A 14,087-nucleotide genomic window follows, 5' to 3' on the forward strand; every position below is an offset into this window, starting at 1 on the left:
CGATTAAATTCTACCTATTTTTCTCTCTTATGAGAGAAATAAGTAGGTATGTAAGGCCAAGCTTTTAGGTGATGTGAGCAGATGCCCCTTGTTGATCCTAGAAGTGGCCGAGTGTCGGGAATGTTTCCTTCTTAGATGCCTTGGCTTGGGAAGGCACGAAACTTCCCGAGATGTTGTTATAAACAGGGATTAAAATCCAATTAAGGACGATTCAGTATAAGTAGTATTTTAGCCTTTTTCACAAATCAGCTTTGTCTTCACCTTCTTGCTTATTACCAAATATTTATATTTATTATATATATTTATATATATTTATATTTATTGTCTGCCCTTCACAGCACAAATAGCGTCTGTTCTTTGTCCCACGAGAGGCCCAACTGGAAAGCATCTGTCAGTTCAAAGTGGCACGTGAGTCTCAAAACAAGCCCTGAGACTAACACAGACCGATACCTTCTGTATCTGCCTCGTGGATACTGCAAGGTCTGTACCAGACACTCAGTGGGTGCAGACTGAATGAACATAGGACCGGCTGGAACACGTGTTAAATCCGTGTCATCAGCACTCGTCACGTATACAAATGCGACGCTGTTTTCGAGGTGCTGCTAGTAATAAATACCAGACCGGAAACATGCTGCATCGGGCCGTATGCTTTAAGCAGGATTTCAACCTTCTGCTCTGTTCTTGTTTGCAAGACCGAGATGCAGTTTCTCAACAAGCCCCAAATCATGTGAGTCCTCATGTTTCTCACAATTCTCTTTCTTTCCTGTTTGTGTGTTTAAATGAAGGGACATGCTCATTACCACGTTCTTTACGGACAAGGAACCTTTCTCTTTTTGTCTGCTTTTAAGTGTCGCCCAGAGAGGAAGCGCAGCTTGTCAGACAGCGAGGAGGTGGCCTGGCCTTCCAGCCACCGTTCACTCGTTCGGTGCACTTACTGGGTGTCTACAGAAGACGCTACTATTCCATCAGTGGAAACCTTGGGAACACTGAGAACTCCCCTCTCCTGGGAGGAGCTGCGAACCACATTAATTTGCTTTTTATAATTCGTTACTGCATTTTGGTGGCCTTGGGAGAAAATCTGAGAAGTTCACTGGTTACAGGGGAAATCAGAGGCCTTTCTTGTTTTCTTAATGATTTAATGCTTGAATTACCCTCTTTCTAGACTATTGGTTTGTATAATCTAAAAAAAAAGCCAGATGGACATATATTTAATTTATGACGTGGAAAACAGTACTTTAGTGAAATGCAAGGTTGTGAAAGACGCTTACACTGTGAAACAATGCAAGAAATGTCAATGCAACAAATTGAGCAAACATGGTAGAGCACGTGACAGGCTTCCACCTGAACCTTCATGTGAGGCCAGTGAGAAGTGTGCAAGGTGGATTATGTTTAGAGTGGGGATTTATTTTCATACTAACTTAAGGGAAAATATAGATTAAAAACCCTCCTTCCTTATGGCATATCATTTCATCTGCTAGATTGAAAACTTTTAAGGTATAAATTATATCAATAGTTCTCCCATTTATCCATAATTTACCCTAGTACCTAACATACCATAGGCTTTAAAATAATTTACAAAGAAAGAAGTGAAGGAAGTAAGAAAACCGTGACAAAAGCAGCATTAAATAAAGCGCAACGGCCCGAGGGCTTCTGCCTCTGGGAAGATCAAGTAGACTTCTCCCTCTTTCTCTTGAGAAGTAAAAGCCCTGAATGTTATAAATAAGACAAACATAAGAAGACTCTGGAAGGTGGAGAAAAGAAGGCAGACCAGCCAGGGACAGTGGGACTCCAGATCTGACACGGTAGCCAGTCCTTTGAGCTTTTGTTTTTTGGCCTCCTATGTCTTTAGTGTTACACAAGCTGGCAGCCCAGAAATGCCAACGGGCACAAATGAAAAGAGGGCCAACGGAAGCCTGTTCTCTCTACTGGAAAGGGGGAGCTGGGGAGACAAAAGCCTTTCAGACGACAACTGCTCTACCACGGGACAACGCGCACCCCACCTGCCAGCCAAGGCAGAGCTGGGAGCCCTGACCTCCAGCCAGGCCAGGCTGCATAAGACCCAGCCCTCACCAAGGGGCATCCAAGAACCCCTAGTAGAGGCCGGAGCTGCCGTCTCCACTGCACGGCCAAGAGACCCCACGGAGCTGCAGGTGGGACCGCACGTGAAGCCCGGGTGTCCTGCTCCCCTGCCCCCAGGGACGAGGAAGCCCCCCACCCCCTGCCGAGGCCAAGCCCCAGGAAGCCAGCTGACACAGAAGACCTGGAGGCTCAGAACCAGAAGAGCTGCTGTGCAGCGGAACCCCGTACCTGCTCCTGAAATATTTTGGCCAGGGGGGCACAGTCCGTCAGCTTGATGAACCTCACCACGTCTGTCACCGACCACTCCAAGGGGTTGCTCTCCAGGACCAGCCTCTCCTCCTCCTCTTGCTTCACCGCCTGCAGAGGGAAGGGAAGCAGGAGGCTGTTTTCTCACTTCCCGGATGGCGGGACCCTCTCTGAACCCTGAGGGCTGGACCCGGGCTTTCTGGACCACTCGCGGCCTCCTCACGAGGCACCTGGACAGGTGCAGAGGCGACCGGTATCCAGGGATGCTCTTAGCAACTCGTCTGGGTTATGACTTTGCTCCAAAGACTTGTGTATCTTTAGAGGTTAAAAAAAAAGGCACAGAGACGGCCGCTGTTGACCCCCAAGTTCAGGAGCTCTGGGGCTGAGTGCAGGATCTCTGGTCGAGGAGGAGACAGGGCAGGAGCCGGTGTAGGCGCACGAGGCCGCTATGCCCCCATTTACGTGTGTGACGCTGGTACCAGTGACCTTCCAGCTGATCGTGTAACACGTGGGCTCAGGGGAGACCAGATACCCTGACTACACACTTTATAGCATCACAAGGTCTCCTGAGGAGGGAAAGCCTAGTGTTTAATGAGACCTTGAGGACTTATTCTGTCTGTTCTCCTGATCCCTGTGGTTTAAAACCTTCCGGAAAAAGAGGTGCTATTACTTCTCCCAGAGCCCCATCCTGAGGTTCACCGTCCTGCTCCGTGGGATATGGAATCACCAAGCTTTCTGCCCCTGATTTAGCAACACAGCCGGAGCAGCTGCTAGTGTTTAACTTAAACAGGGGTCCCCCAAGTGAGGTCCCGTGCTGCCCCACTGGGGACACCAGACGGGCCAGCTGAAGTGGCCTGAGCTTTACCTCTGTTGCTTCCTGGCTGGAGGCCGGGCCCCTGGGGGCCCCCTCGGCGCTGGGGGTGGCCCGGGCCCTCCGGCCCCTCCGCGTCCTCTCCACGGGTGCCCGGCGCTCAGGTTCCAAGCCGCTTCTCAGGGTCACGGCCCTCCGGGGCCGGGTGGAGGGCACCTCAGCTGAGGATGTGTCCGTCTGGTCATCACGGAGCTCGGAGCCGGTCTCCTCACTCCCGGTGTCATCGTCCAGAGCGTCCGCATCCTCCTCTTCACTTTCCTAGGAGGACGGAAGATGCACTGAGGCAGTGGGGAAGGGGGCCTCGGGAAGGCGGGGGAGGGGGCCCACAACTCCACCTCAGGTGCCGGTACCACCCTCCCGCTGAGGTTTGTCCAAGGAGGCCTCGGAAGATGGATCCCATGGTCCCACGCCGGGTCCCACCTGCAGCCCCTTCCCAGCCGAGACGCTGCAATGTTAAGTCTGCGTTCGACAACTAAGGAGGGGGTTCCGGCAGTTCACGATTCTCACCATTTAGCATCAAACTTCAACCTGGCCTTGGCTGTGAAGCCAGGGCGGCGCTTCCCGATCGAATGTGGGAAGCTTCCAAGCAGAACGTACCTCCCCGGAGCCTGCGGCAAAGCCCACGGCAGAGGACCTCCGTTTCTTCTGCACAAAAATGGATTTTCGTCGTTTCCTGCGTCTGGCCGGTTTAGGGTGTCCGCTTTCAGCACTGCTTTCTCCAATCGCGGGCTTAATGATCTTCTTCCTCTTCCCATAATAATAAGCTACAGGGAGAGAGATGATGAGATTACAAACTTCATTAAAAGGTTACACCCACGGGCATGCATGGATGGGGAGGACAGAGACAGGAGCAAGGCAGAGGGAGGAGAGAAGGAAAACTAAAGGGAGAGGGAGGGGGAAAGTGAGAGAGAGATCATTCCTTCATTTGAGACCATCGAAACTTCACATCCCGGGGCTTCCCTGGTGGCGCAGTGGTTGAGAGTCCGCCTGCCGATGCAGGGCACATGGGTTCGTGCCCCGGTCTGGGAAGATCCCACATGCCACGGAGTGGCTGCGCCCGTGAGCCATGGCCGCTGAGCCTGCGCGTCCGGAGCCTGTGCTCCGCAACGGGAGAGGCCACAACAGTGAGAGGCCCGCGTACCGCAAAAACAAAAACCCCAGAAACTTCACATCCCATTTACACCTCAGGAAACAGTTCTGAGAAAACAGCTCCACAGGGGGGAAACCTGTCCCCAGTGCCCTCGTGTTTACAAGCTGTTACGGACAGAACAGTGTCACCTGCCGCCTGCACAACCCCTCGCAAATTCAAATGTAGAAGCCCTAACCCCCAATGTGACTGCATCTGGAGGTGGGCCTTTAGGGAGGTGATTACAGTTAATGAGCTCATAAGGGTGAGGCCCTGACCCAACAGGACCGATATCCTGACAAGACGAGGAAGAGACACCAGGGACGCACAGAGGGAGGACCCTGTGGGGACACAGCAAGGAGGCGGCCGACTGCAAGGCAAGGAGAGAGGCCCCAGGAGAAGCCAGCCCTGCTGACGCCTCGATCTGGACTTGCAGCCTCCAAAACTGGGAGGAATGAATGTCTGTTGTTTAAGCCCCACAGTCTGTGGGACTTTGCTGTGGCGGCCCGAGCAGACTGAGACAGAAGGTGAGCCAAACAAGCTTAGAGTTATTTCAGGAGTTTCTCTCTGCTGCCCTTCCTTGCCCCCAGTACTGCACACAGTGGTGGCAAACACGCCCACTGGAGAAGCTCTGACAGCTGCCCCCGAGTCTGAAGCTTGAACAAGCACAGTGAACACCTACTGGAGGGCCCTGGTCACGAAGGATCTCCCCATCTCTCGATCTGACCAAGACCAACTGGCAAACACACAGCCCAAATTAACGGGGCACCTGCTGTCTTTTCAAATAGTGTTCCTTCCCTACTACATAACTACACACTTTATTCTTTTCTCTCAGTGGAGACTTTCATTACTTCTGAATTCAATAACAGAGTTATACGTCTGTATTACCTCCTAGAGCAATAGTTAGAAAATTATTTACCAACTTTCAATAATGATTGATATATTTTATCATTTGAATGTATAATCAACTAACTAAAACCTATTATGGGTCCAGTTTTCAATTGTGATCAACACTGAGATGCTTCCTCATTAGCCAAAGCCTCAACTGTTCCCTATGGAACTCCCATTATTCCAGAAAAGGACCAGATGCAGCAAAGGAACCTTTATCTACGGCTGGAGGCATACAAAGGAAAATACCAAATGCACGGCTCCTGGATGACGGCGGCTGTTTCCCACCCTGCAGTGAAGCACGTGTCCACACATCCCCACACCACTGTACCTGAGAGGAAAGTCACTCAGCCTCCACACCTCAAACTCCTTATATGCAAAATGACCGACTAGTGTAGGTTTCTTTCAGGACTAAAGCTGTCTATTTCCAGTACCTTCCACTTGAATTTGGTCCGTAAAGACGGCACTTATAAAACCGTCAAGAAATGCCATGGGGTTCTTGGGTGTGAACAAACACTTATCCATTAGTGTCTGACACCTAGAGAGAACCACAAAGCAGCTCATCCTGGAGTGTGGTCGCAGCAGAGCTGGAGACATCCCCATCCCTTCCTTATTCTAGGAGAGAAACAAGTATCTACTAAGTAAACCTTAAAGAATTCTCCCGTAGCAATTCCTAGGAAAAACTAGGAAAAACTATGCAAAAGGTGTTTAAACAAAAACAAACAAATAAACAAACAAACAAAAAAACAGCCCACCAACTACATGACTACATGGTCTGCGGGTAGGCCCACAGACCAACATTCTTTTCGGATTTGCACTTACTGTATTTGGTTTTGGTGTGAATGGAGCAGTTCTCCGGGCAGTTTTCAGAAACCAGCACAGGACTGAACAAATTTGGACAGCATTCGAGCTTGGCACAAACACGGCGGCAGAAATCCGCTACTTGGTCAGATGTTCGGACGATCTTGGCCACGGCCCTGTATGTTTTGCCTCTATACCTAGAAACAAAGAAGAAAAAGTGATGGAGAGACCACACACTGACTCAGATCTATTCTGTACAGTGGATTCCAAAGCGGCCCGTTCACTTTCTAAAAACAAAGCAGGTTGTGTGTGGTTTCTCTGTCATTTGTTTTCGTTGTTCCTTATGAGTTCACAAAAATATTTTTAAGAAATGCCCAGCGCCATGGGCAATGTATGTGGCGACCAGGCCAAAACAGGATTCCACAATAAAGATTCCCAGTTGGCGTATTCTCACCGGGGTCTACGTAATTGAACACCCCTCCAGGATGCTTCTGGAATCTAGATAGTGTCACTCGTTGCTCATGACCTTTGAGAAATAAAACCTTTCTCCTCCCCAAGAAAAACCACATGAAGTCACCAGCGAAAAACTAGAGACCAGATCTTCTGGAAAGCAGGTTGGATGGACTCCTGTTTTAAAAATAAGTACTACAGCCCTCATCCAAACGCCTGTTTAATAATGATGTAAACCATGCTGGCTGAAAAGGTGAGCTCTTCGAAATGGTTTGAGTCACCTTTCAATACAGTTTTTAAAACTATCATTGGTACAAAATAATGATAAATTTCTCAGTTGGCAACAGATCATATGTCTTTATTTACTTCACATCTCACTAAACTTAAGAGTCCACTGAAATGAGAATACATCAAAATAGCTGGGCCTATTAAACTATCTCCTTGATGTGCACCCTAATTTTCAAGTTGAAATCCTGAACGATAGTTTATTTTCCAGGAAAACTGCACGTAGTGGTAGCTCTGGCTGAGAGCACTTGTGTTAATTTTTGGAAAACTAAGCAAAATTGAGAGAGAAAGAACCACCAAGGAAGGCTGACCTTGTCAGTTTCCTCATCAGCCATGTCAACCTGCTCCTTTACAGTTGTATGCAGGTCTTCCTTGACTTCCGATGGGGGTTACATCCCAATAAACCCACCTTAAGTTGAAAATATCATGAGTCGGAAATGCATGTAATGCACCCAACCTACCGAACATCAGAGCTTCGCCTGGCCTACCTTATTAACCTATGGCTGGGAAAAATGATCCAACACAAAGCTTATATCATAATAAAGTGTTGACTATCTCGTGTAATTTACTGAATAGAGGAAGTGAAAAACAGAATGGTTGTCTGGGTCCAGAATGGTTGTTAAGAGTACCTGCTGTCCCCCCTCGTGATTGCAGGGTTGACGGGGAGCACACTTTGAAACAGTACAGGAAGGCAGCACGATGGAGGGACCAGGAAGGACTGCCTCCCTGCCGTGAACGTGGGGACCCACTCAGAGTCTCAGAGTGCACACACAGACTGTTTTAAGAGGAAGATGTTTATGGTTCAACAGATGCAGAAGGCAGCTTTCTTGGAGTTTCCATTATCTGACTAAAGGCAGAAATTTCTGAGCAGTGAGGATCGCCATAAATACCCTCTTTGGGGGTCGCTTCTCATCCTAGGGATAAACCTACCATAAATCCCCTCTTGGAGGAATTTCATGACCTTGAAGAAGACAGAAAGGCCACTCCTGCCTGCATAACAAACTATTCCAAACTTTCTTATCTCCCAGTTTTTCTCCTAAAAACCCATTTGTCTTTCCCAAAGAAACCTATTTGTTCTTCCCCAGAGGCCTTTTCTTCCCCACTCCTTTCCCCCCCACTAAGTTAGGGATGACTTAGGTATAAGCTCCAAACCCTAACTGTCCCTTTGAGTTACACATCATAGAGCACTTCTGTGTGTACATCCATTGCACCAGGAAAGAAATGGTCTTTTTTTTGTTTTTCCTGTCTTTTGTCAGTTTAGTTTGCAGGCTCCCAGGTACTGAACCTAAGAGGGTAGATGAAGGGGTTTTCCCCCTGACACCCATAAGGAAGTGTGGGTAGCCTTCCAATAATTTCCTAGCAGCCAAAGTAGGGATTTATGTCCACGTGTGAGTGCATGTGGCAGGGTGGAGACAGACGGATGAAGATGGACAAACAAGAGTTCTGGGGAAAACGGTCTCTTCTCTTTCAGTTAAAGAGTTGAGAAAAATTAAAACGGATGTGGAGTCAAAAAGAAATATAAAGTGAAAACACCAACACTGATCCAAGCAGAATGACTTCAATTTGGCCTAAGTTCTATCATTCATCTTTCAAAATGACCCATGTCAGGACCTTTTTAAAAAATCTTGTGATGCAAGATTTACTTGTGACAGGACTATGATGACAGTGGAGAATAAGGCTCCTGTCTGTCAAGGTGAATTCACATCCTCAAATATTTAAGGAAGAATTACAAGGGGGAAAAAAGATGATAACTGCAGAAATAAGGATGCGTGGCACACAGTGAGAAAAATCGCTCTTCTCATTAGCAATAAATAGTCAGAGATGGCCCCGACTTCCTTCAAAACAAAGCTTTTACTTGTAGATTCTTAATCTAGAACTAGGGTCAGTGCAACACTAGTTTTCAGTCTTAAGGTACTCAACCTCAGAAATTTCTCTCTTCCTTCTTGATTCCTGTATTTCAAGTCATGGGAACTCTGTGTGATAAATGGGGTGGGCGCTTATTTTATGAAAGACAACCTCTGATTCAGAACATCCTAAATTGGTCTGTGTGTGACCCAGAAACGCCACGCCCATAACCTGATGAATTTATTACACACCGAAATTCAGTCTTCTCTTCAGAAACGGGTTCACCCTCTTGCTTAACGTAATGTTTACAGCATACATTTTCACGAGAGCAAATTTCACAAATCTGAGCAAAGTAAAAATTAACACATGAACCAACAAAATCTTTCTTCAGTGAAAAGTCTCTCAGTTTGGGAATCCTTTTTCACATAAATCTCCTTGATAGTCAAATATTACATCTTAACTGTTCATAAAGCCATGGGCACGAATAAATGCCCCCCAAAAGGTAAAATAAATGAAAACACACACAAAACTGTCATTGCTTATGAAAAAAGAAACCAAAATATCATTTCCATAGAGCTGAACGTGACTCACCTAAAAGTAAAGATTTGACTTTATCTCCTTGCTTCTGCCTAAGTGATCATGAAATCTAGTTCACTCAAAATTACATCAGGATATTTCCACTTTAAATATTCTGCATAACTGTAACAAAAGGAGACTGGGAAAATCTATTAAACCTCCACCTGGCTTTTATAAAGGTTGTCACAAAAGCCATTCAAACAAGAGTCAACAATTTTTCCCCCTCAGGCAGATTCTATAACATGTTGGAAAACACATGTAAATGTCTCTAAAAGCACAGGACTGGATTTTTCTTTTAATCCCCCTAAGGTATAGCCAGGTATAGCCTGAATTCCTCCTCCCGAAATTCTAAATAATGTAGGTCAATTTAGTAACTTCAATCCATCGGAAAGAAACAATGTTCTCTTCCAGAGCTGCTGAAGTGAACTACACTAGCATCCCCTTTTCCTTTAGCACAAGCTATTCCTGGTTCTGCCTTGCAGTCCATGTTGAAGACTCATTATGTGATAGGCTTCTTATACACTGTTCAAACATTTCGATAATTTGTTCTAGCATAAAAGGTATGGTTGTTGGCTAAATAGGCAAAATCATTGGGGGACAACTGTAGGTGACAGTGTTCGTTTTTCGTCTATTTACAGATCAACCCTTGTCAATGTCACCCCTATCCTCTCAACTAAATGGGTCTTTTCAGAAGAGGAAAAAACCAATCAGAACTCCCAGATGCTAAGTGACAGTGTTCCCAAAGCTCTACAGAGAAGAATCTCATGCCCTTTCTTACTGAGAACACTCTCTGTGGTTTTATAATTCAAGGACCACAACCAAGACAACTGAATGCCTTAAACGCATGTCTCCGCCCTCGCTGAGTTAATTTATTCACAAAGAAAGCATCTTAGCCTTTCAGCAAAATGGGAAGAAGTCAACTCTCTCTCCTCCCTTTTGCACCAATGAAAACATCAAAGTTATCAAGATCTAAAACGTTGTCGTTTTACATCAGAAGGAAAGAGGTGACTCAGCACGTAGTATTATAAGGGATATTCCCGCTGACTGTAAATCTGTCATTGTTAGCAGCTGCTTTAAGATGCTGCTGTGATCCAGACACTTGAAATCCAGTTCAGACACACATTTTCTCATTATAAGTTGCTGTGTAAGATTCTGCTAAGGAACGCGCTGTCATGTTTGATATAATAGGTAATAACGTTGCCTTTACGATACAGCAGGGCTGGGTCGTGCTGTGTCTGTTTTGATTGTAACAGGCTGGTTTCATAAAAGCTCTGATCAACTTGGCAATGGGAAAATGAGTGACAACAGTGCAAAATGAACTCTCTCTGTCACTCTGGGAATCCGGAGTGAGTTTCTGGCTAGCTTAGGGAGCAGGGGAGATTTTAATGGAATTTAAGGTCGTTGTACTTTTACTATTTCTATATCCTTGGGTGTATTTTGGATGTACTGAATTTTACAGAAAAATTTTAAAACAAGACGTCAGAAGGGTTTCTCTCTATAAATACTTGCCCGGGTTTCCTGCCACCGCTACCAGTATGAATCGACATTGTAACAAAGTATTCTACTGTGTCTGATAATCTCCAGCTTATATAAAGTAGAAAAATACAGAATGTTAGATAGGAAAAATAACATGTTTTATTTTTTTCTGGGCTACAGGTGAAGCTCAATTAAATATTTCTTGGGAAGGAAGGGAAGGGTGAGGTATGGTGTCACCCTTCATTGACACGACACCTTCCAACAAACCAAAACTTTCCTTATTTACATGCATTCCCTTTAACTTTTGTGGTTTAGTGGAGTATCATTAGACCATACATGACTTTTGTTGAATCTAAAATTATAGAGATGCTCAAAAAAGACACAGGAAAGGCTGAGTGGATAACTAACCATGAATGCGAGTAACTGTGAATTTCTCCACGTCTGTACTCAGTTCTGGTGTAAGTTAACCATGGAGGAAAATACCACTGGTCATATAAGTTATTTAATATTCCTTAATTTTCACTACGAATAGGACAGGCACTTTCCCTAAAGGAGGGCTTAGGTATGCTCCAGCCATTGAAAAGTAGTTCACTGTTTAAACAGCATCATTTTCCAAATGTTACAGCTAAGTGATACCTTTTGACACCATTATACAGGAAGTGGACCGATGAAGATCTATTCCATTTGAAAAGAATTAAGTGGATATTAAAAGCCCTCTCAAACCACCAAAACTATTATTAAACATAAAGTTATCTTGAGACATGGGTCTTTTTCTATCTGTCTCCTAAACAACTGAGTTCTCGCAAAGCAGGCCAGGGGGTGTTCCCAATTTCAGAGTTCAAGAAACTTAAAGCAAAGCAAACATTACCTTTCCAATTAGCCTGTTTCCAAATAAAATAAGTGACCAACTACACGTCTAGCCACAGCCTATTAACCAAAACCAAAGAGAGGTACTGGTTCTTCCTATTTTTTAAAACTGTCAAGTCGCAGAGTGAGGAACATTGTATCTGGCATAAACTCTACAGTACCAGATATTAAGATCTGTTCATGAAAAACGTATAATGATGATAAGAGGAATCCTCTCTTTATATAAATGTTTCCCTCTGGATCAAACAACCCATCAGTACCTTTTTATTCTGAATATTTTACACAATAAACTCTGTGTGTGGTGCACAGAACTGCAGAACAACAAGCCTTCTGTTGGTTTCCACTTCTCTGGGCCATGTGAAAAAGAGGAAGGGCAAGTTTCAAAGTGGCAGGCAAAGAACGCTGAGAACCCTGGTTTTCCAGAATTGAAAACACTTACTTGGCCTTCAGTGTCTCCTCCTGAAAATTCCAGTGTGGGTCTTCCACCAGCTGTAATTCCCGTAATACCCTTCCAGGTTTGTAAGCTGCATTGATAATCATGCTAAGAACCTGTTGGGAAAAAAGAATCGCCGTGAACATCCACTGCATCCATTTCTGCTAAAACTAGAATGTTTTAGAAACCTCTCCGCTGATACTTCAGAGCTGTCTGCCCTGCACCTCCCGTCAGCAATGGGCTGCGATGGAGTCAGAGAGAATGTTTTGCAGCTTGGCACTGACATGCTCGCCATCAAGGGGATAGAAAGGGCGTGAAATCTGACGCCTCTGCCTGGGAGTGTGAACCGCTGGCCAGAGGGGATGGCTGGCTCTCACTAATGTTCCTGGTTGCAGAAAAACTGAACCATTTTCTCCAAAGAGCCACGGATCATCCTTCAACTGGATTCCTCTTCAGTAGGATCGGTTACTAAGAATTCCATTTTATCCTTAAAAATACATTTCAAAAGCAATCACTAAGATGGAGATGGGAGGTTTGTTCCAACGCTTCTGGATAAGCTTCAGATACTTGTACGGAGGGCTAAGAAATTACTTGAAACTCACCTGACGCTGACCCAATTTATGGACATTTGACATTAGGACATTTCTCAGAGACCTGAGTGTTTCGAAAGGAAGTCTGAGCATCTAAACACCATCTGACAGCTTCCTCAAGCCACCCCTTCACTCCCAAGTCCCAAGTGCGAGAAAATGAACACGTGGTCAGAACCACTGCAACAGTCCCAGAGGGACCAGACATCTCCCTTCTAAAGCCTCAACTTCACGCTCTGAGGCACTCGTTTCCCATAAGCAAATCCTCATTAGCAATGAACGTTCGTGAGTTCTGGCATGCTCGTGAGCTGCTGTTATTTGGATAGAGAGCTCAAAAAACTGTGAAGATGCAATGCAGCACATAAAGGAACACTGAGACCTCGGGGGCTTCATTCCATGAAACGCCCATTCGCTGAGGATCTGCCCTGTGCCAAGCCCTGGAGCATCCAGACAGCACACAGTACCCGCTGTTCCTGAAGCCCCTCCCCGTCCAGAAGAGGAACGAGCCAGGCACTGAGTTCACGTGCCATGTTTCGGAGCAAAACCCCGCTGAGAGAGTGAGAAAAATTCCTTATTGAGTTGGAAGGACACTGGCTATATTGCTGAAGCGCCTACTATTTTGTGAAGGAGACCGGCACAGTGTTAACGGGAAGAAAGAAGATGAAAAGTATGCTGCAGAAATGTTCAAGTCCCAGTTTTCATGTACCTGGTGTGTTCTGGAATGTAATTGGTGTGGTCTGCACCCTGATTTAATTGAGAGAAACAAAGCCTTCTCATAACTGAGGATTCGATCTTGAAATATTCTATACTCTGCAGTCAGCATGGCAACTGTCTTTTTCTTGCCTGGGTGGCATTTTGCTATGTTCCCAGGTCCCTGTAGAGCCCCATCCAGAGAACATGTTCCAGCCAAGACGCTAAAAGGCCAGGACACAGCAGTACAAGCAGTTAGTTCTATTGTGTTTGTTTTCTCTATTAGAATAATCATCTGATTTTATTATTTACTGTCAGTACAATTTACAGAAACCGAGTTTAAAAATAAATCCATTTGAAACTGGCTGAAATCACGCACCAAGTGTTTATCAACAGACAATAAAATTTCAACTGAATCTTTTCATTGTGTCTCGTTGAGAAAGCCCCAGAGCTACATCTTATTTGCTGCATAGAGAAATGCATTTTGTGACTGTGAAAAGAAAATGCCTTCCAGAGTTCAATTCAGAGTGGAAACAGGCGGCAATTAAATCGTAAAAGGCATGTGATATTGAATAATTTTCCCCTGGCTTTTCCCAATGTCACATCATTTGTCTCTAAATTCAACAAGCTCTCTATAAAACGTTGGAATTGTGATCTGAATAATTTATGTACCTGACATCTTAGTGTATTATAGTTACTCCATGAAAATAACTAAGTTGACAGCTGTTATTATGACCCAAGTTAGACTGAATTACTGTACCTTGCAAAACATCAGAATTCAAGTTATTACACTCTTGATCACAAAGGGTAGCTCAGACCCTGCCCCCAATTAACTAACAGGATGTTAGCTGTGAAGCTGATGAACAC

At 45.3% G+C, this 14,087-nt stretch overlaps 1 protein-coding gene across 1 annotated transcript in view; it reads right to left on the bottom strand.

Moving 5' to 3' along the window:
- Window positions 1-14,087, bottom strand: part of SFMBT2 (Scm like with four mbt domains 2) — a 211,220-nt gene that overhangs the window by 12,621 nt on the left and 184,512 nt on the right. The window contains exons 16-20 of the mRNA XM_027121576.1: window positions 11,950-12,059; window positions 6,033-6,208; window positions 3,794-3,960; window positions 3,191-3,454; window positions 2,308-2,436 (exon numbers count right to left, since the gene is read on the bottom strand). Of these exons, the coding sequence (XP_026977377.1) occupies window positions 2,308-2,436; window positions 3,191-3,454; window positions 3,794-3,960; window positions 6,033-6,208; window positions 11,950-12,059 (846 nt within the window). The remainder of the gene's footprint in view (window positions 1-2,307; window positions 2,437-3,190; window positions 3,455-3,793; window positions 3,961-6,032; window positions 6,209-11,949; window positions 12,060-14,087) is intronic.

The sequence above is a fragment of the Aethalodelphis obliquidens genome, unplaced genomic scaffold, assembly GCF_003676395.1.
Source record: "Aethalodelphis obliquidens isolate GAN/ISIS:26980383/991018 unplaced genomic scaffold, ASM367639v1 scaffold23, whole genome shotgun sequence".
Lineage (NCBI taxonomy): Eukaryota > Metazoa > Chordata > Mammalia > Artiodactyla > Delphinidae > Aethalodelphis > Aethalodelphis obliquidens.